Consider the following 20710-nt stretch of genomic DNA (forward strand, 5'->3'; position numbering starts at 1 on the left):
AGAACTGAAAGGCTCGTGAAATGGTCCATCCGTGCACTTAAGTATTTTCAAGTTAATTTGGAATCTGATATGTTGAAATATGACTGTGCCTTCATCGTTTCCAGATCCCTGATTTTAATCCAGTCTCCGGGATAACCAACAATACCGCAGAGTCATTCAACGCTTTGATGAAAAGAGTTATACAACAACAGCGAGACGTACCAATGGACAAATGTATCTTGGGCCTCCTTTGTTTAGACGATGAATATTATACACACGTATATCATGGATACAAGGGAATAGGAGATTATAGACTCCTTGAGAAGGCACTTATGGAATATATAGTTCATATAAAGAAGGAGGAAGATCCAGTTGAATCCAGGAAGGAAATGTTTCTGCGTATGGTCCAAGAAGTAGATGGATCAGATTCCTTTTACGAAAAAAATACGACAAAAGAAGACCACCAGCCAAGTGATATAGTTGACACAGCAGAAGCACTATGGAGAAAGGGACATGTTACATTTTGCAACGAAAATCAAGTGTATCTTGTTTCAAATCTTACTAGAAAGAAGGTTAATGTTGTGACATCACGCACAGAAACAATCACTGCTAGAGGAGATATAATTGTTACAAAGGGTACTAAGAGGAAGAGCTTGGTTGAAGTTTATGATTGTTCTTGTGATTTTGGAATTTCTGCATGCCCTTGCAAACTAGCAGTCTTAAGATCTCGAGGACATGATCTAGGAACCGAAAAATCCAATATACAGCTGAAAACTCTTAAGAACGTCAAAGTAAGATCTAAAAGGTATGTGAGGCCTGGAATAAAAAGCTCATTAACCATTCAGGACTGTTACAATATTAAACCTGCAGCAGATTTTGTAGTAGCCCATAATTTGTCGTTTACTTCTGTTGTGATAATCAGGATGAGGGAAGTTTTACGCCTCCAATAAATGAAACATCAAAAGCTATTCTAAAAACGAGTGGGGAACAAAATACATTAGAAACAGGTATCAGAAATAAAAACAAAGAAAATACTGAAGTAGCTTCACTTAAAAAGACTTCCAAGTACCAATCGAGAAGCTCTGACTGGGATCATAATTCAAAAGTTGCAAGGCATACAGAAGATATACAGTTTGTGAAGACTGTAAAAAAAAGGAAGCATTGCCCCACTCAACCGGTGAAACCCTGAAAAATGGCAAGGAGACGGAATAATCGTTTTGAAGCTACCCCGTCTACAATTCCTACATCAATTTGTCATGGTTATGCGTTTACAGGTCCCATAAATAATTTGTATGATGAGGTAAAAAAAGTAATCAAGCTTTTAAAAAGGCTTTTTGGAATAGTGGTCGAATCTACCAATTCTGCCGTTGTAGAAAACGCAGCGAAACTAGTTTGGTGGAGAGCTACTAATTTTCCCTTAAGGGACACAGACGTGTTTACGTTTTTCTTTGAAGACATTGTATCACTGCTGAGGCCTGAGACTTGGCTCAAAACTGAAATGGTGTCCTACCTCGTGAATCTTGTTACTTCTAGCTGTGTATCAGCAAGAACTATCGATATTTATTCTACTTTCAATTTGACAAATATTGATGCTTTAAAGTCGTACCCAGAAACGCCCAGAGAAAGATTTAGTGATGTTTCACATGATTGCAGTGTTCTGTTTGTCCCATTGTGTGTCAATATGCGTGATATATCAGATAGGGAGCGCAAGAATCATTTCATTTTGGGAATATGTGATTTCTCCAGGAGAACTTTCTATCTTCTTGATAGTTTGAAGCCATTAAACCGTACTCAAGGGAGGCAAGTTCTTTCCAACCTAAAATATCTCATGGATGGGGTTGATAAACGCTACACAGAACTTGAACTTGGTTCGTGTGGAATTGCTCCACAAGTAGATTCGGCAAGCTGCGGTCTTTTTGTTGTCAAATATGCCAAAGACTACGCAAATGGGATAACCTATTTGGGAAGTGCACTGTCAGTTGATCTTCCATCACCTTCTAAGTATAAGTGGTCAAAGGGAAGATCCACAGTATCCAATCAGAAAGTCATAGACTTATATAACGATGATACTGAAATGGCAAATATGAAAACTGTGGAACTAATGAATAAATATAGAAACGAATTGGCTGTCCAGGTACTTTTAACTCTTTTAATAAAGAACAGAATGGCCAGTTGTTATAACTGTCGAGAACAGATACCGGAGAACATGCAGCTCATATGTAAAAACTGTAAAGCAGTTGCCTGTAGTGAGTGCGAAGCAAAATCCAGCAGGAGCTTCTGTCAACTCTGCTGTGTTTGAGGAGAACTAGACTAGACAACAAGATCTGAGCTAACAAGAAGCCACAACAGAACTAAACTAATTCTTCCGAAATTTTATCTCTTTGAAACACCAACAAAGCTGACAAAGACGAACTAAACTACGAAAGAGCGCAACTGAACGTCCTAAATCATTTTTTTATAATCGAAAAACTTTCAGAAAAAACTTAAAATATCAACTAAGCTAACACTCACAAGATAAAGCAGGATGCATCGGAACTAAACAGCGTCTTCCAAAGTAGTCTTTCAAACACCAACAAAGCTGATACAGACAAGTTAAACTACGAAAGAGCCCAATCAAACATCCTATATCACACTTTGCAAACGAAAAACTTCCAAAACACAATTGGAAATATCCTTTTTCTGTCGTCGATTGTCAAGTCATCAGAAGAAAAGCCATTGGGATATGTTCTTTAAGTTTAAACGATCGATTCTAGTGTACACGGTTATTTTATAGGAAAATGTCTGAAAATAATAACAACAAACCCATGTGGATGCATAAATTTGACCTCTGGATAAATATATAACAAACTAAGACAAAACTGTTTTTTCCTTATTATTTGTATTATTCCTAATCTTTTGGTACCCCAAGTGTTAATTTAAGCGACCTACCACAGATTTTGAACTTTATATATTCAGATTTCTAGGTCAATTACTCCATTTTCAATTCTCTTGGGAGTTGTGTATCTTCTTGTTCTTCACTTTAATTTTAAAGTGTTGCCAGTCTCCTATTGCAAAGTATTTGTTTTTTTCCCGAAAATCCACAGATTACGTAAACTGAGTGGTTCATCTTCTTCATTTGGAGAAACCTGTGCAGAAGAGAGCAATAACCAACACGAAGTGCCGTAGTGGTACCGGCTGGACATCTGTTCTTAAACTGCTGGGGATAGGCGATTCGGGTATCTGGACTTCCCACAGGTCCAATCCAGTAACCATTCAAAGACAGCGATTAATTTTTAATTTTGCGCTGCGTTTTCATTCACCCTGCGTTTTCATTCGTGCTGCGTTTTCATTCCCGCTGCGATCCTTTTTACGCGGCCACAGAATAAGAAATAAAGAAAATACTGACAAGTGCATGAATCCGAAAAGTTGTGCGAACAAGCATGGGTCCTAAACGAGACCGCTCACGGAAATTATCCAGTCCAAAAAATTTCTAGATTTCTGCGGAGGCTGCAAGCAAGGTCTTGAGCCAGAATCTAAGGCTGTATTACGCGATGGATGTGAAAAATGGTTAGTGTATAGAGTGCATAAAAATATCCCTCCCAGAGTATGAACTCTTTACAAAGATGTCAACCGTAAGAGATATGCAGAGGTACTGTCCGGTTTGCAAGCAATCTGGAACATCAGCATACCCCCTTCATTAGTAGAAATCTCGAGCCTTATAACATCCAATGTTCCAAGTGCTTCGGCTATCACGGACATAGTAAAAGGAGCGGTAGAGGAGCTTAAACGTGATATCGCCGAAAGGATAGATAAAGTCAAAGAGTGTAATGATAACCTTGAGAAAAACACGGTGGAAAAATGTACTATCCCAGAAGTTGAAATCAATTGAAACAAACCTCTTGGAATCATACGAGAAAATCACAGACCTAATTGACCACAGCCATCCGGTTGACCTGCTCCTGCTGGACTTTACTTGGGCCTTTGACAAGGTTCCTCACAGTCGACTGCACTCCGAAATATACGCTATCGGTATCAATCAGGCTGTTGTAGACTGGCTGACAAATTTCCTTACAAATCGCAAGCAGAAAGTTCACTTATTTGCTACAGACGGCCAGCCAATCTACTTTGACGAGACCGAAGTATTGAGCGGAGTACCACAGGGATCTGTACTGGGTCCGAACTCTCTTTTTCATTTACATCAATGATGTATCCATATTAACAATGGCATGCACTTGTTTGCTGATGATTTCAAACTCTTTGGTATTGAATGCCCTCAGAGCATCCAGCGCGACGTAGATGAGCTGCAAGTTTAGACAAAAGACTTGCTTCTCCAATCTAATGTAGGAAAGTGCTGTGTATTACACCTTGGACGCAATAACCCAATGGTGAACTGCACAATCTACAGCCCCACCACCAAAGTAAGAGAGCAACTATAGAATAGAGAAGAAGAAAGGGATCTTGGTGTCATCATTGATGATTAACAAATTTCACAGCCATGTCCAGAATGTTGTTTTCCGTTTAAGCTCCTGTCTTGAACTGCTAAAATGAACTATCAACAGCAGACAGGTATCTATATTTAAAAAATTATTTAAGGCTCTCGTCAGACCCCATCTCGATTTTGGTATGTGTCTTGCTGGTCCTTCTTGTCGGCAAGATGTGAGACTCATCGAAATCGTACGAGACGAGCAAAAAAAATGCGTACGAAGTCTAGTATCGACCTCAAATGAGGACCGGCTCAAATACCTCAAACTACCCACTCTAGTTTACAGACACGTTCGCAGCGATATGATGCTTACTTACAAGCTGCAGAATAAAAAGTCAGCAATCTTTGGCGGCAATCTCAGTACAAGTAGCACAACACAAGAGGACACTCCAAGAAGCTACCAAAGTCAAGCTACCGATCGAAAACTGGCTAAACATTCTGCACAAGAAGTCATAAACCGTTGGAATCAACTGAAAGATTCAACTGTTAATGCTCCCTCCATCCAGTCACTCCAGGTCTGGAAGACCTTAAATCTGTCAGATGAATTAAGATGATTAAGGTAAAATACCTTGGGAAATATAGTTTATGCCAAAGGGTGCTGTCTGCCAGCCATTGTGTGATGCAGTGGCATGAATTATCTTGGACTGCAACGTTTTAACAATAAAACGGTATGTTCTCACAGCTCAAATAAAAAACACCAATTGGGATACTCAAACGTCAAAAACGCTCAAGTGAGGATGACGGGCAAAGAAGCGAGGATCATCAGAATCATTATCATCATCATCATCATTATCATAATCATCATTAAAACCATCCTCATTATCATCATCATCATGCAATTTAATGCAATTTAGTGATAATCCAAGATCATGCTTTGTAAGAAGAATGACCGGGTCCTTGCTAAGAAGAAACCGGATTTATAAATCCCCGCCCTATCTCTATCTGATGTAACCTGATCTACCTATAACTACCTGAAGTAAGATCAAAAGTGCTGTGATCATTGGAAAAAAGAACTCTGGAAAGGGGGAACGAATTGCCCAGGATGGGGCCACCTTTGCCTCCAAACCAAGTGCTTCGACTCCTGCCATAACACCAACACGTCACTCCTCATATACTCCTGAACCTTGCACTCCAAAAAACATGCCCATGTTATAACGCAGTGACTGAAAGTCCTACCGCGAGAGGTCATGAAACATTATACGTCAGAACTGAGAAACCCGTCAGAAAGATAAATTTATGAGTGATTTAGACCAGACTTTGCCAATCCCCCTATAGACAGCCATGTCAAGAAGATGTAGTACTACGTGCCTCCTCCGCATGTGCTTTCCCCTTGCAAGTGTTAATGCTACCCCATGTCCTTTGCTTTGCTTATTGTGTGTCTTATATCACATGTCATTGGGTTATAATAAAAGATTGAAATCAACTGCTAAAGCTACTAAATTCATTTTTGTATAAACAATTTCAACGTTGCCATGAGTTGAAATAATCTCTTTTTCTCTCACCACCACCCAATTTTTCTTCTTTGCATGGTACTTAAGAACTTTTTTAATTTGTAGTTTCCGGATTCTTTCTAATAGAAAATTTTAATTTTTTGGCTTTACATTTTTCAGTTTGTCTTTATTCGTTGTAGGTTTTACTGTTTTTATGACAGTATTAATTTGCATTATAAATTTACTCACATTCTGGGAAGTGAACGAGGCGAGATGAATGTTGTAAAACAGCCAGGGGAAATACAAACTAAATCAGTCAAAGAATAAATTTTTTGCACAAGGAATACATTATATTCGTGCATATTGTAGTATTTTTATTCCAGTAATTAAGATATTTTTACAAATATTATCATTAGTTTTTTCCAAACGGAAGGGTACTGAAATAAGAAGTAAAAATTATTAAACAGAATCAAAGAGTAGAAATTATGTTAAGTTGCAATTATGATTCATTACTAACAAATCCAAGAAATAGAAGATTTTATTTTAGTATAGCTTTCAAGATTAGTTTTAGAATATTGTCGAAATTGCTGTCCTTCATTTTTTTTTTTCAACTAGTTTAGCACTGTTGACTCAGTTTTTTCAAGCACTGTGAATTTTTCATTCTTCATTTGTCTTCCTTTTTTTCCAAAGCAGTGATGGACCGAAAATTAACCACAGAAACAACCCAAAAAAAATTGACGAAAGTTATTTCTTTTACACATAATTCAATAGGAATACCTAGGCTGAATTTCAAAGGGCAATTATTCTTATTTTTATTGCTTACAGTTTGATTACAGTTTTATTGCTTAGGGTTTACTGCTTACAATTTTCTTGCTAGTTCTTGTGGCGGGCCTTCCCTTGTGCTTTTGATTTGGATGTTTTGCTATGTAATGTGTATTTTGTTAATAGCACGTATGTACTTAGCAAAACAAATGAAATCAAAAGTACTTTCAGCGTCACCTCAATGTGGCGGGGAAGTGATAACAGGGTGATGTTAAATATGAATTTTATGCTAAGAAAATAATAATCAAAGTAAGGATTAATTTCATAGATAATTATTATCGACCAAAGCTCTTTTTTTCTATACTAATTGCAAATGGGTTTACACTAGTTAAGAATTTTGTACTTTTATTGATATCTAACTCCACTCTGGCTAAGCACACCGAATCTGTTATATTGAATAATATACATCGTTTTTTCACAGCACAGTTGAGGTAATATATAGTAACAAAAATTTCTATTCTCCATTAAAGATTTTTGACACACATCGAAAATCACACACACTTCATAAACCTGAATTTGTGCATGTGTAACGACATAGGTTTCCGATAGAAAACCAAGTAGCAAATTAAAGCATGGCTCTGACGTGTTGAAAAACTTCCCTAATTTCGTCCTGTGAAATGTGTGTAATGTTCAGAAAAACATTTTACAACTGTATTTTACCTATACTGCGACCCACATGTTCCGGGATAAGATCATGCATACAAATCAAATGTGTTGTTGTAGATCCCCATGACATACTGCTGAACTGCTTTGGATGAATTAGTGGTTCAATTTTAACTTTAAACTATTAGCAACCAAACTCGGAGCAGTCAGATAACCCCTTGCAAAAATTGCATAATAAGCAAAAAACTTGCAGCAGAAAAATTATTTGCACCCACAAGACTTTCTCAAACACCATAAAAATACCACACTCGGAGCAGTTGGATAACCCCTTGGTCGAGCTGCCTTCGACGAGGCTGGTCGAGAGGCACTAATGGGCAAAGGAAGAGTCTTTTCTGCTCTAAGCAAAAATTGTTTGCACCCACAAGACTTTCTCAAACACAATAAAAATACCACACTCGGAGCAGTCGGATAACCCTTGGTCGAGTTGCCTTCGACGAGGTTGGTCAAGTGGTGCTAATGGGCAAAGGAAGGGTCTTTTCTGCTCTGAGCAAAAATTGTTTGCACCCACAAGACATTCTCAAAATGAATAAAAATACCACACTCGGAGCAGTCGGATAACCCCTTGGTCGAGCTGCCTTCGACGAGGTTAGTCGAGTGGCGCTAAAGGGCAAAGGAAGAGCCTTTTCTACTCTAAGCAAAAATTGTTTGCACCCACAAGACTTTCTCAAACACAATAAAAATACAACACTCGGAGCAGTCGGATAACCCCTTGGTCGAGCTGCAACCGACCCAAGCGCCATAAATATTGTCTAGCCCACAGGTTCATCTGACCAAACCCACAAATGAAATTTATGAATATACAGTTGCCGGTAAATTTTATCCCGTTTCTAACTAAAAAAAATTAACTGACATCATTTTTATACAATCCTAGTAAGGGCTCATGTAAGATTTGCCCCTCACTCTATCGGACTATTTGTCTTAGCTTTTTCTTCAATTAGCCATGGCTAGATGCCCACACCTACTTGATTATAATTCAATAATATTATTTCAAGAAGGGTTCAAGGGACCGCTAGGCCAAAACCGCAACTGACACAAGAGCATAATACATTGATTTATTCCAAGTTTACTGTTTGAACGAGAAAGACAGACCATTACCAGACACTTTAGAACTCGATTAATATAGCACACCTTCTTACACTAATCTCAGTGCCATGTTTTATTTTGCCATGCTTGCTTGTTTCAATCATCATAGAATATTTCAAAAGTAAAATTTATAATTTCTATAGCAGGAAAATACGAAATCACAGGCTTAATACTTAATAATATTATTTTATCGTATCAAAAAATTATAAGGAAACTCAGCTTTTTCATTTTTCATGAAAATGTGGCTGTTTGAGAAAAAGAATCTGTTTTGGATTGAGAGATGTCAAATTTGAAGTAAAATTTAGCTAGTCAAGAGTTTGTGCTCAAAAAATGGCCTTTCAAATGGAGTTTCTAAAGTACTCTACTTTGCGCAAGGGTAAGTCCATGTTTATTTATAATTTAAAACCGCTTTGCGAAGAAGTAAGGTATATTGTGCGAAAAAATAATTTAGTTCTTTCTTTTTGCACCGAATGTATGTAAGCTGTCTCCCAATCTTATGGGATCACTGTGTCCGATTTGGTCACTTCTGGAAAAAAAAAACAAACAACAAATACAAGAAACACATACGTGATTTTGTTTGTGGTAAAAATTTTAAATTCCGCATTTTGGTATATAGGACCTTGAAACTTGAAAATAGGGTTATTTGATGTGCTGAATATGATGGTGTGATTTCCATTTAGATCACCTGTTTTGGTTGCTTTCCCTCTTTCAGACATAAGTCATGTTTTCACTAGCTCGTAACTTTTAATGGTTACCATTAAGCTTAATGAGCTGTATATTTTTGAAATCAACTTGAATGTTCGATTCTTTTGTAGTATGTAGTATTATCAAATCTTTGTGTTTTAGGGTTTCGATTACTCTTGAGCCGGGTCATCCGATACTTACACTTTGTTGCCACGAACTGTTCGATGCAATGGAGACTGCTAGTATTTTTCAATATTATTCACATTTTACTTTTTATTTTTAGGGCTAAAAAATGATTAGTTTGTGTTTAATACTAATACTGTTCTAGTGTTTCGAATTATATGACACTTATTGATTCGTATTCTATCACCATTCAATTTTGATTGACATTATACCTAACTCTCTGTTAAATGGTAATCATATGTAGTTTTGGTTCAGATTAAAAATCACCATTTGCCTTAATAAATGAATTTTCGTTTTATCTTTGCGACATGAAATTTTCACGGGCATGTAACCGACAGTATTTTTTATCACACGTTCCGAAACAAAAAATAGAAATTCATAAAACACTTGAAACCCGAGTCTACAAAAGCTGTTAAAAAAAAAAAAAACTAATACTAGAAGAATTCGGTTGCACACACGAAGAGACAAAGTCAAGGAGTTTTTTCCTAGAGGCAAATTCAAATCAGAATATGATCGTTACCATGTTCTAACTTTTAAACCAATTAATGAAAATAACTCAAATATCACATATTCAGCGTTTTTGTCACTGTTACTTCGTTATGCAAGGATTTGTAGTAACTATATTGATTTTAAAAATAGATGTAAAATCTAAAGCCAAAAATTGATATCAAGAGGTTTTTCTGCAAATAAATTAACTTGGCAATTTAAAAAATTTAGTTTTCATTATAACGAACTTTTAAATAAATATCAAAAGAATTATCTAGAAATACTTAAAGAAATTTTCAACTAATTTCGGAGGTTTGAGAAATGTTGTCGCAGCGCCATTTATTTTGAATTGTGTTTCTAATTGAGTGGATTTTCTTAAAAATTAGCCACATGGTAAAGATGAATTCTATAATTGTTTAGTTCATTCAGGTTTTTTGCAATGTGTTAATATTTGTGATTTGGTAAAATTTATAATATCTAGTTTACCTATTGTTGCTAAAGGGAGGGATATATTAACAGGATAAGCTTGTTTTGGTTTTACTTGGTTGTTTTACATTTGCTGTTTTTTTTTCTTTCATAGGCATGTATTTTGGGGGTGATACCTGACGCGGGGATGCCATGGATATTCTGTGGTAGCCACAACACTGTGCTGGGTAGAGAATTTAGAGTGGCGAAACCCTATATAGGCCAGTGTATTCTCCTGATAAGCCCTTATGTTGGGTGTTGCCTCTGAATTATTTGTCTATATTATTTTTTCTATTGTTTGGTAAATGACGACTTATACTTATTGACGACATGACTGCCTGTCCATGGATTATTCTTTATGGTTGATTGTATGTGGCTATGCTGTTTGACCTATGTGATTGTATGGATGAGTAGGGTTAAGGCCTCATTCAAGTGCTGGTCTATATTAATCACTAATTTAGGAAAACAGTCTTCCTTTTCTCCTTCTGTCTCTTTTTTTTTTTTTTTTTATTTTGTGTTTGTGATGTTGCATTGGTGATTTCTCTTTTCATGATATATATATATATATATATATATATATATATATATATATATATATATATATATATATATATATATATATATATATATATATATATATATATATATATATATGCTAGCTGTTGGGGTGGCGCTTCGCACCACCCCAACACCTAGTTGGTGGGGCGCTTCGCAACCCCCCCTCCAAGCCCCCCCGCGCGCGTAAGTCGTTACGCGCCATATTAGTTACGCGCCATTGTAGTTGTGTCCCTGTGTCCCACCTGTGAATATAGATAGATTTATATATGTGTTTCAAACTACGTAAAAATTGCGAATATACAACATTTTTGGCTTTCCCACTACTGGGAGCTTTCCGTTTCCAATTGCCAGCAATTGATCTGAAAATGTTTGACCAGAGTCATCGTTTTGCAATCGGACACGCATATTTGTAGTTAATTTTAATATTTTTACGTGTGCCCATAAATTAGAATTTTTCAGGCAAGCATTCATTTCGTCTGCAGGAATTAAACTACATAAAAATTGCGAATATACAACATTCTTTGCTTTCCCATTGTCTGTGCACATACAAAGCCGTATGTACTAATAGTGACGTCATATGCAAACGCTCTTTTTACAAACAAACAAACATGCATACTTAACCGCTTCATTTGGTTCCAAAACTGTGTCGATTGACTTGTAAAGGACTGCCTGGTCTCGAATCTTGGTCAAAACAATATTGTTGATTTCGTGGACGTCTATATTTTTGGGTGCGAGAATCGCTCTTTCACTTAGCCATTTACTATTTTTATAATTTTTTAGAATATTCGGAAATACTTTTTCAATCAATTCATTTTTGGACGTCACTAAATTACAGAAATCAGCAGGTAGTTGTATACGTCCTGAAATTGAATATCGTATCATAAATGTCTTTTTGTTCCGACGTTAACTTGGAAATGTTATTTTGTACATACGACAATAGATCACTCGTACTGTAACTTTGTTCACGATCCAATTCTACACATGTCGAAACAGCAGCGATACGGTTAGATGAAGGCATTCCCAAATCCTAAAGAGGTTTGTTTGCCATACGTACGCACAAATCTTCTATAATAACTAAAGTGTAGTTATAAATTTCTGATGTAAAATCAAAAGTCATATCTGACGTCTCTAACTGTTTTCGATGGAGTATATCTACGGACATTTTGACTTATATTTTCCCCATAACTCTGTAGGAGCTGATGGAGAGCAAGTTGTTAAAATGATGCCAAACAATGCACGAATTTCACTTGGGGTTGACGTTTCGCACGCGTCATTGATGCAGTTATCCCAGTATTGGTCATTCTCCAATAAATTCAGAGCTTGGCATGCACTACGGTAAGTGTCATGTATAGTACCGTTTACAGTTCTCAAATACTCAAAGGATGTCGGACCGGGTACATTCACCAAAAGCAGGCGTAAAAAGAAGCATTCATGTTGATTGGGGTGACCGTTGTAGAGTCTTCCTATCGTGGTATCTTTGAAGATGGTAGGTTGGCCGTCGACTGATTTACCCTGTTTTCGACGTTCAAATACTTTATTTTTAGTATTCCACGTGTAATACGAAGGCACTTCAGTATACAGCAGTTTTTTTGCAAAAGAATCATTTTTGCAAAGCGAAAAAAAAGCTGTTAATTTTGTATCCGGTGGATTCAGGGCTCTTTGTTGCACGTTGGTTTCCGAGAAATAAACACGTTGACCATTCTGTAAATGTACCGCTAAGTGAACAACAGCTGGACTACGTTCATGTATCGGAAATGAAAGAATTCGCCAAACAGCTTCATTACTGCTTATGTATCTTCCAGCCTGATATTGTACGATTTCGTCGAAATCTTTGATTTTGGGCTGCAAGCCAAAAACTGCCATGTCACTGCCTTTGTTGACGTATTTACATATGTATTTGATTGCCTTTACGGAGTTACAGTATTCAACGTTTATGTGTGCATTAAATGTTTTTGATAATAATGGGGAATATGGAACAACCCACTGGTTATCTACTTTGATGGTGGTACCGTTGCCATTGTAGGTTCTTCAGTCATTTTACAATTAGAAATTTCTCTTTCAACGGTCTTCTTACAATTAGAAATTTGTCTTTGAACGATATTCTTAAATACCTGTGTCCTGGTCGTCATTTATATTCCCTGTGTCCCGGTCGTCATTTGTGTCCCGGTATCCCAGTCTGTAATTTCTCTTTGAGTGTCCCGGTCGTTATTTATATTCCCTCTGTCCCGGTCGTCATTTGTGTCCCGGTCTGTAATTTCTCTTTGAGTGTTTTTCTTTTTAGTATTTGTTAGTTTTTTACATTTTTTCTTTTTTCAGTTTTCTTTTTCTTCTTTATTTTTCAGCTTCACTATGAAATACATATCGCCGAACCTTTGTTTTTTTAACTAAAATCTGGTAGGCATTGATGACCTTATCCAAGTCAAAATCCCAAACCCAATCATCATCGCTATCATTTTCAGTTTTGATATGTTTTGACTCTCGCTGTCCAGGTGGATCTTCATCTAACTGCGCGGTTTTGCGTTCTTTAGCCTCAAGCCTGTTTCCTTGCTGTTCTTTTGATTCCTCGGCACGCTTTCTTTTCTGACTTACTCTATCAGCAGCAAGTTTTTTGGCATAGACTCTTTGAGCATCTTCATCGGCTTTTGCCATGGTAAGTTCATCAGTCATTGTAAACTTAAACATTAATAGATTTCTACGTGAACATATGTCTTAAATATCTTGAATGACGTCACCGTCAAAGCAAAAATGACGACAACTAATTTCATGACGTCAGTGGACACAGAAACATGACGTCACCTGTTCCACAGAGACACACAGACAGACAACTTATTTTTATTATATATATATATATATATATATATATATATATATATATATATATATATATATATATATATATATATATATATATATATATATATATATATATATATATATATATATATATATATATTTGCATGGGCTAAGGAGCAATTGCATCTGTTCATTTGATTTTTTTCACTCTACTTTCATTATAATCATTTTTTCTTGAAAAAGTCTTTTCACTTGGGATCAAATGAACTTTATTATTCAAATAGTTTTCGTGTAAGCAGCAGAGAAAATACTAAATGTTAGCCCAAATATAGAATCAGAAGAATATTAAACCGCTAATCAAGGTTTGTGGATGCCAAGTCGCCAGAAAATTTGATTCTGGGAAAGTTTTTTTTACTTTTAAGCAATTAATTAATTAATGACATTGTTTTCAGGAAATTGGGATTCAAAAAGATCCTAAAAGATTAATGGACAGAACGATTGAAGGAAGAAATAATGCATAATAATGGCTGAAGGTTTTGAAGGATTGTAGCGTCAAACTATTCTCTGAAATTGTATATTTTTGTATATTGTTTAATTATATTAATAAAACCATCTTTCTCTCTCTTTCTCTAAGAAAAAAAAAATGATAATGGCTGCCAAAGTAAATGTTCCGAAATACGTGTTCCAAAAAACGTATAGTTCATTCTTTGTTTTGTTGATAGATAGTTCCATCTATCATCCGTTGATACGTTGTTCCTAGGCTTAAAAAAGCGAAGGCTGAGAAAGGGGTAAGCCCATTCATATTTAAATTGACTTCATTGGTCTTAAGTTAAAAAATTTGTATTATAAATTGACTTTCAAAGTTTGACAAGAAATCCTTTCTCACTTTCTGTGTGAAATTTGCCATAGATATTTCCTCCGAATCTCCTTACCATGGTTATTATTCCCACGGAAAGTCTTCATACCGCCTAAAAACACCCTTCCCACAAAAATCCTTCTCATAATAAAATTTTGTATATTCTGCGATAAGAAATACTATATGTGAATGATGAGGAAACTGCGTAACTTGAAGTTCCTTCTCCCGGGACTATAAGGGATCATATCATCTCCAAAGATGAAGTTAATGGACCTTTATACTATTTGAATCCAACTAATATCGCCAAATTTTGATCTGTTACTATATGGGTCAAAAGAGGCGTGTAACAGGAGCTAGCCGTGCTACAATCTTTTTGATTACTCTTAAACATAACACAATTTGTGATTCCCGATCATCCCAGCCCTCATCTGATCTTCTAAGTTGGGTTTGATGCGATTATGCCTGGGGAAAAAATATATAAACTAGTATCTCTTCTAGCAAAAAGTATAAAATACTATATTTTAGATAGAAATAAAAGTTTGAAACTTCTACAGTTGGTCTCTCTAATATGCTAAATATTAAAGTGCTTGACATTCCAATGGTGTTTGCTCCTTTGTCAAAAATCAGGTGAATTTCCTCACATCCATAGCTTTTGACGAATAAATTCCGTTTTTAAATTTGGGTTGAGTTTTTTGCTATTGGGCTGAGTCGCTCTTTCTTGATAATAGATTACATAAATTTTGGAGATGAATATTCAACTGAACCACAAATGTGTCCTGAAACTTAAATGCACTATATAAGCTTTAGATAGTTTTAAACTAAATGTATATATCAAAATACCCTCGATAACAGTTTGGATCTATTTGTTTAAAATTTTAATCCAAATTCTCTTTTTTGTGGGAGTATAAAGTGCAAAAAATGACAAATTTGATATGACATTTTGTTATCTAAAAATGATTAAATCTTAATATTTTGCTGGAATGAGCTCTATCTTGACATCCTAAAACAAATATTACCATTATGATCACTCGAAGAAACAGCTAAAAAACGGTTGCATATTTTTAAGCATCTTTGTTGGGAAGAATAAACAATTTATATCGTTAGTGTGCATTATATTCAAGGCCTTTCCTAACAAACCGATTGCTTATCAACAAAATACGATTTGAAATAATAAAACATTTTACTAGTCCCTTGTTTTCTAAGGTTATCTGATCAAAATTTTGGGAGAGCGTTTATAACTACTGTGGGGAGTAAAAAAACCCCCACAAGCCACGGGGAGACGCCTGTAAGCTATGAAATTTGTTCAATCTGTACGCATAGTATTTGTTATAAGGGAGTATACAGACACTTTTTGAGAGGGGGAATTTTGTGCCTAGGGTGGGTTTCTTTGGTGTAATTTTTAATGGAGAGGGAAATTTCTGGGGGAGGGGGTTTTCCATGGAAAATTCTACATGGGGCGATCTGAAAGAATTACTGTTCGAAATTGTTTTTAATTGTCATAATATCTTTCCAAGGTCAGATTTTTACTGAAGAACTACTGAAACAGGGGTCGCTTAATAAGAGAAGGAAGTTTTTTTAAAGCACTTAAAAGCTTTAACTCAAAGAGCAAGGTACGGAGGAGGGGAATAACCCCTTAATAAACAATAATTTCTGTTCGTTTCAAGTTTTAATGGTGTTCCTTACTTTCAGAAAAAAACTTCATTTAATATCCATTACATTAATGCTTGGCTTAGTGTTTTTACACTTTAAGTGCTGTTTTTCATACGTGATCAACATCCACAGGTTTGAATTCTTTCAAGAAAAAAAATATCTCGTACCATTTGGAGAGCAGAGGGGTATATAATCTCAAAAAATAAAACCCTTCTTGCTTCTCATTTTAGTCAAGATATCAATGTAATAATAAATGTAATAAGAATTTTCGCAAAGTAACTGTTTTAGATTTTTTTATAAGAAATCTTCTTTTGAAATTTGACAAGTCACTACAGATAGAGCATCATATTAAATATGATCTAAATCATTTTTTAAACTCATAAATTTGAGTCTTCATCTAACAAATCAAATGACTAAATTGTAATTGAAAACATATCTTTCATTTGATGAAACCAGCTTTTAAGCCTACTAGAGAGTTTCAAAATTATTTCTGGCCTGTATTATTAATATTACATAAGTCATTTTATGAATTAAGTGGCCTATACTTGGTTGTATCTTTTGCTTTGTTTATTATTTCCATGTTTTATCTTTTTTTTTATCAAAACTACTGAATAGGTTTGGATTTCAAGTGAACATTAAATTTTTTAGCCAAAGTATCACCCTCGAGTTTTACAATAATTTATTAAATGTCCGTTAGTGTTGATATTATAGGGCTATAAATCTTTTATTTTCTTTAAGGCTACAAAATGTTTGCAGCTGCAACGAGTCCAAGGACCAAAGATAACTAGGAAGTATTCTCTGTATCAGATCAGAAAATTTAATTTGAGAGTGGAAGAAGAGAAGACCGTGTATTTTATGAAATAGTCTTTCATTTCTAACAAAATTTATCGATTCAATGCTTCTTTTAATTTTTTCAATGCCAACGAGTACTAGATAGGTATGAGACAAAGGCTAGGTGAAGTAGAGTTGACCGAATAGAGTGAAAGGATATGAGGATAAAACAATAATTACAGATAGGATAGAATTGACTGTTTCCAAGGAATATGGCCATTTAAATCCGTTTCAATAAGAGTCCCACTAGATATAAAACAAGCAAAAATAAAAATTTCCTATTTGAACGAAAACCATCTACAAAGTTTAACTTAATTTTCTGTACAATCTCCTCCAAAAATAATTTATACATAAATGAACAAATATATTTTTAAATAAAATATCTACATTTATTTTTGTAGATCCTACACCTCAGAAGAAGGCATTTATAAATCCTAAATTTAAAAGACATCCCTTTTCTAGACATTAATTTATATCTCAACTGCCATCTTCTGATCAAAGTACTTATTGTATCACTGAATTCCAGCAGACCCATAATTATTAAGTGAAAATACATTTGCCATTGGTTCATATTAGCTTATGGAACAAAATCCAGTTTTTTGACGTAGCGCCTAAGCGTACCACTTTTCATAAGCGTCCTTTTTGGTTTAGAACCGGCATGTCACCTTCCTATTAGCCTATTAAGAAAAACAAGTTTTGTGACGTCAGGTCTAAGACGTGCCTGGATTGCATATTTGTATCTTTTTTAATCAAATTGGCATGGCCGCAAGAAACCTGTTTTCTAACATGCCATGAACGGCTAGGCCTGTTTTCGAGAGACCCCAACTTTAGCTCCATACTGTAAAAGGACTTCGACAATGGTTTCTCTTACCCTCAAAACAGCAATATGAAGAGGGGTGTTGCTGTTTTCTATTTTAGCATCAACATTAGCACCATTGTCCAAAAGTAGCTGAACAGCTTCTGTACTGCTTTCTTTAGCAGCACAGTGCAGTGGTGTATATCCTTTGAGCCATGAACAATCATATACACAATCAACATGGGCTCCATATTTGAGAAGATAATGAAATATTTGAGAGAATCCTCCAAAAGCTGCTAAATGAAGTGGACTTTCCCCATCATTATTAATAGCATTAACACCAGCCCCATGCATCAAAAGATAATCAACAGTTTTTGGGTATCCTTTAGAAGCTGCTAAATGAAGTGGACTTTCACCATAATTTGTTCTTACGTTAACATTACTTCCATGCCTTAGAAGCAATATGATTATTTCAACATTTTTATCACTGTTCTTTATGGCGCAGTGGAGTGGAGTTTTTCCCCGTTTGTTTACTGCGTTAATCCTAGCTCCTTTGTATAGAATCACCTTAACAACTTCTGTATCACTACTAGCAACAGCCAAATGAAGCGGCGTGTCACAGGGCTTGATGTTTATACTGTATACTTTACACCCATAAATTAAAAGTAGTTTAGCAATTTCTATTTTTCTGATAAACAAAGCATCACGAAGTAATATATATCCTTCTGACCATCCTTTTGAGTAAGAGAGCCCAAACGAATTGATTAGCTCCTTTGTTCTTTCCAGGTCTCCTTGACGAACTGCACAAATTAAACTATAGTTAACATCATAATTATCTCGCATGGCTACTCCATTCCTATTCAACATTTTTGGGGTATTAGTGGTTAAAACTTTGGCCCTTTTAATTAGCAGGGCTGTTAATTTTTTCTTAAGGAGTGTGCCATATTTTTTCCAAAAATGTGCATTTTTTGTCGTCCCAGATTCCATAATATTTACAAAATATGACATATATATATAAATATATATATATATATATATATATATATATATATATATATATATATCTATATATAAAATACTAGCTGTTGGGGTGGCGCTTCCCGCTACCCCAACACCTAGTTGGTAGAGGCACTTCGCGCCCACCAAGCCCCCCCACGCGCGTAAGTCGTTACGCGCCATATTAGTTACGCGCCATTGTAGTAGTGTCCCTGTGTACCACCTATGAATATAAATAGATTTATATATGTGTTTTGAACTACGTAAAACTTGCGAATATACAACATTCTTGGCTTTCCCATTGTCTGTGCATATACAAAGCCTTATGTACTTATTATGACGTCATATGCAAACGCTCTTTTTAAAAACAAACAAACATGCATATACACAACTCGTTTTTATATAGATAGATAGATAGATAGATACAGTACAAATTAACTGTGTGAAACTTGCGAATATACAACATTCTTCGCTGTCCAATTGTCGCTGAATATAAATAGGTGGTGATGTTTGATATAAACTGACATAACAGAAATCTTCTGGAACGCAGACGAAAGTTTGCATATCCTTTTTCTTTTATACGAATCTTCCGCATGATTTCTCGAAGAATATTGAGAATTCTCGCATGAATATTTTTTCTGAATCTTTTATTTTGTTCTCTTCGTGATCTGTTTCTAATATAACAAATATCTTTTTTCGAGTGGTTTCTTGTGCGCTTGAGCTTTCTTAGGATGGTATGGGTGTCCCTTTTTGCATTACCTTTGTATTTGGCCAATATAAAGATGAGCTTTTCTCCATTTGTGGTCTTCGTAGAGAATTTAACTCGTCTATAATTTTTTTCTTAATCCCTTTGAGACTCTTTGGTAGAGATGTTTGGTAGAGCAGTACTCCATTGTTTCCCCCGCTGCTTTCATTTGAATCCTAATACCAGTAAGATGGTGATAGGATTTATCAATGGGTAATATGTTACTAGAACCATCAGTAAGAAGTTGACCCTGCTTCAAAATTTGTTGTTCCCGTTCAAAACATTTTCTTTTCAAAATACAATAATAACTTAGTTATCTCACTCCTTTTTTCCCATACTGATTCAAATCATTATATTCAATATGTTTTACAATTGCATTTAATTCATCATGTAGTCTATATACATCTTTAGTCACAAGGTGCATCTATTTAAAATTGTCTTCAATATAAAAGCAAAATTCAGTGAACTGAAGATGGAAAGATGGGCTGGACTCTGCAATATAAGGTTTATTACCATTTTGTAACCATATGGGAACTCTTGAATTCATTCCACTAATACCACAACAAGTCTCTATCAAATTCCAACAGAGTAAAACCCCTCATGACCAATAGTAAAATTATGTTTCTTAGGACCAAAAAAATTGAAGTAAATCTTTGTTAACAATGTTATAGCTCTAAACTCTTCCTCACTATTTCTCTAAGGAAATAAAAAATTTCATAACTTGGAGGTTTCACTCTGTTTTTCAGGAGGTTCCAATCATTGTTTTCAATATGATTCGTAATTACATTTAGTTTATGTACTTTACATTTAGTTTATGTATACATATATAGATGTTTATGTTACATAGTTTATGTATTTTATTTAGTTATGTACATCTTTAGTCATAAGGTACATCTGTTTAAGATCGTCCTAAATATAACAGCAAAATTCAGTGAACTGAAGATGGAAGGATAAGCTAGACTCCGCAATATAAGGTTTATTACCACATTGTTACCATATGGGAACTCTTGGCTTCATTTCGCTAATACCACAACAAGTTTCTATCAAATTCCAAAGGAGTAAACCCGCTCATGTCCAATAGTAAAATTATATTTTTTAGGACCGAAAAACTTAAAGTAAATCAATGTTAACAATAATAATAATAATAACAATAATAATACTTAGGCAAGCCTATTCTTTGAGCTTAGCATTCGACTTATTATAAGATATCAATATATCAGTAGCACTA

At 35.2% G+C, this 20710-nt stretch overlaps 2 protein-coding genes across 2 annotated transcripts in view; one reads left to right on the top strand and one right to left on the bottom strand.

The window, feature by feature from the left end:
• The first annotated feature begins 589 nt into the window (after positions 1–589).
• On the top strand, positions 590–14221 carry LOC136030012 (uncharacterized). The gene is made up of 2 exons (XM_065708630.1): positions 590–8815; positions 14061–14221. The coding sequence occupies exon 1, from the start codon at positions 1172–1174 to the stop codon at positions 2276–2278; it is 1107 nt and encodes a 368-aa protein (XP_065564702.1). The 5' UTR covers positions 590–1171; the 3' UTR covers positions 2279–8815; positions 14061–14221.
• Positions 5152–20710, bottom strand: part of LOC136030620 (serine/threonine-protein phosphatase 6 regulatory ankyrin repeat subunit B-like) — a 30979-nt gene continuing 15420 nt past the window's right edge. Inside the window, exons 4-5 of the mRNA XM_065709686.1 lie at positions 17817–18597; positions 5152–5313 (exon numbers count right to left, since the gene is read on the bottom strand). Of these exons, the coding sequence (XP_065565758.1) occupies positions 5152–5313; positions 17817–18597 (943 nt within the window). The remainder of the gene's footprint in view (positions 5314–17816; positions 18598–20710) is intronic.

Source organism: Artemia franciscana, chromosome 8 (genome assembly GCF_032884065.1).
Source record: "Artemia franciscana chromosome 8, ASM3288406v1, whole genome shotgun sequence".
Taxonomy (NCBI): domain Eukaryota; kingdom Metazoa; phylum Arthropoda; class Branchiopoda; order Anostraca; family Artemiidae; genus Artemia; species Artemia franciscana.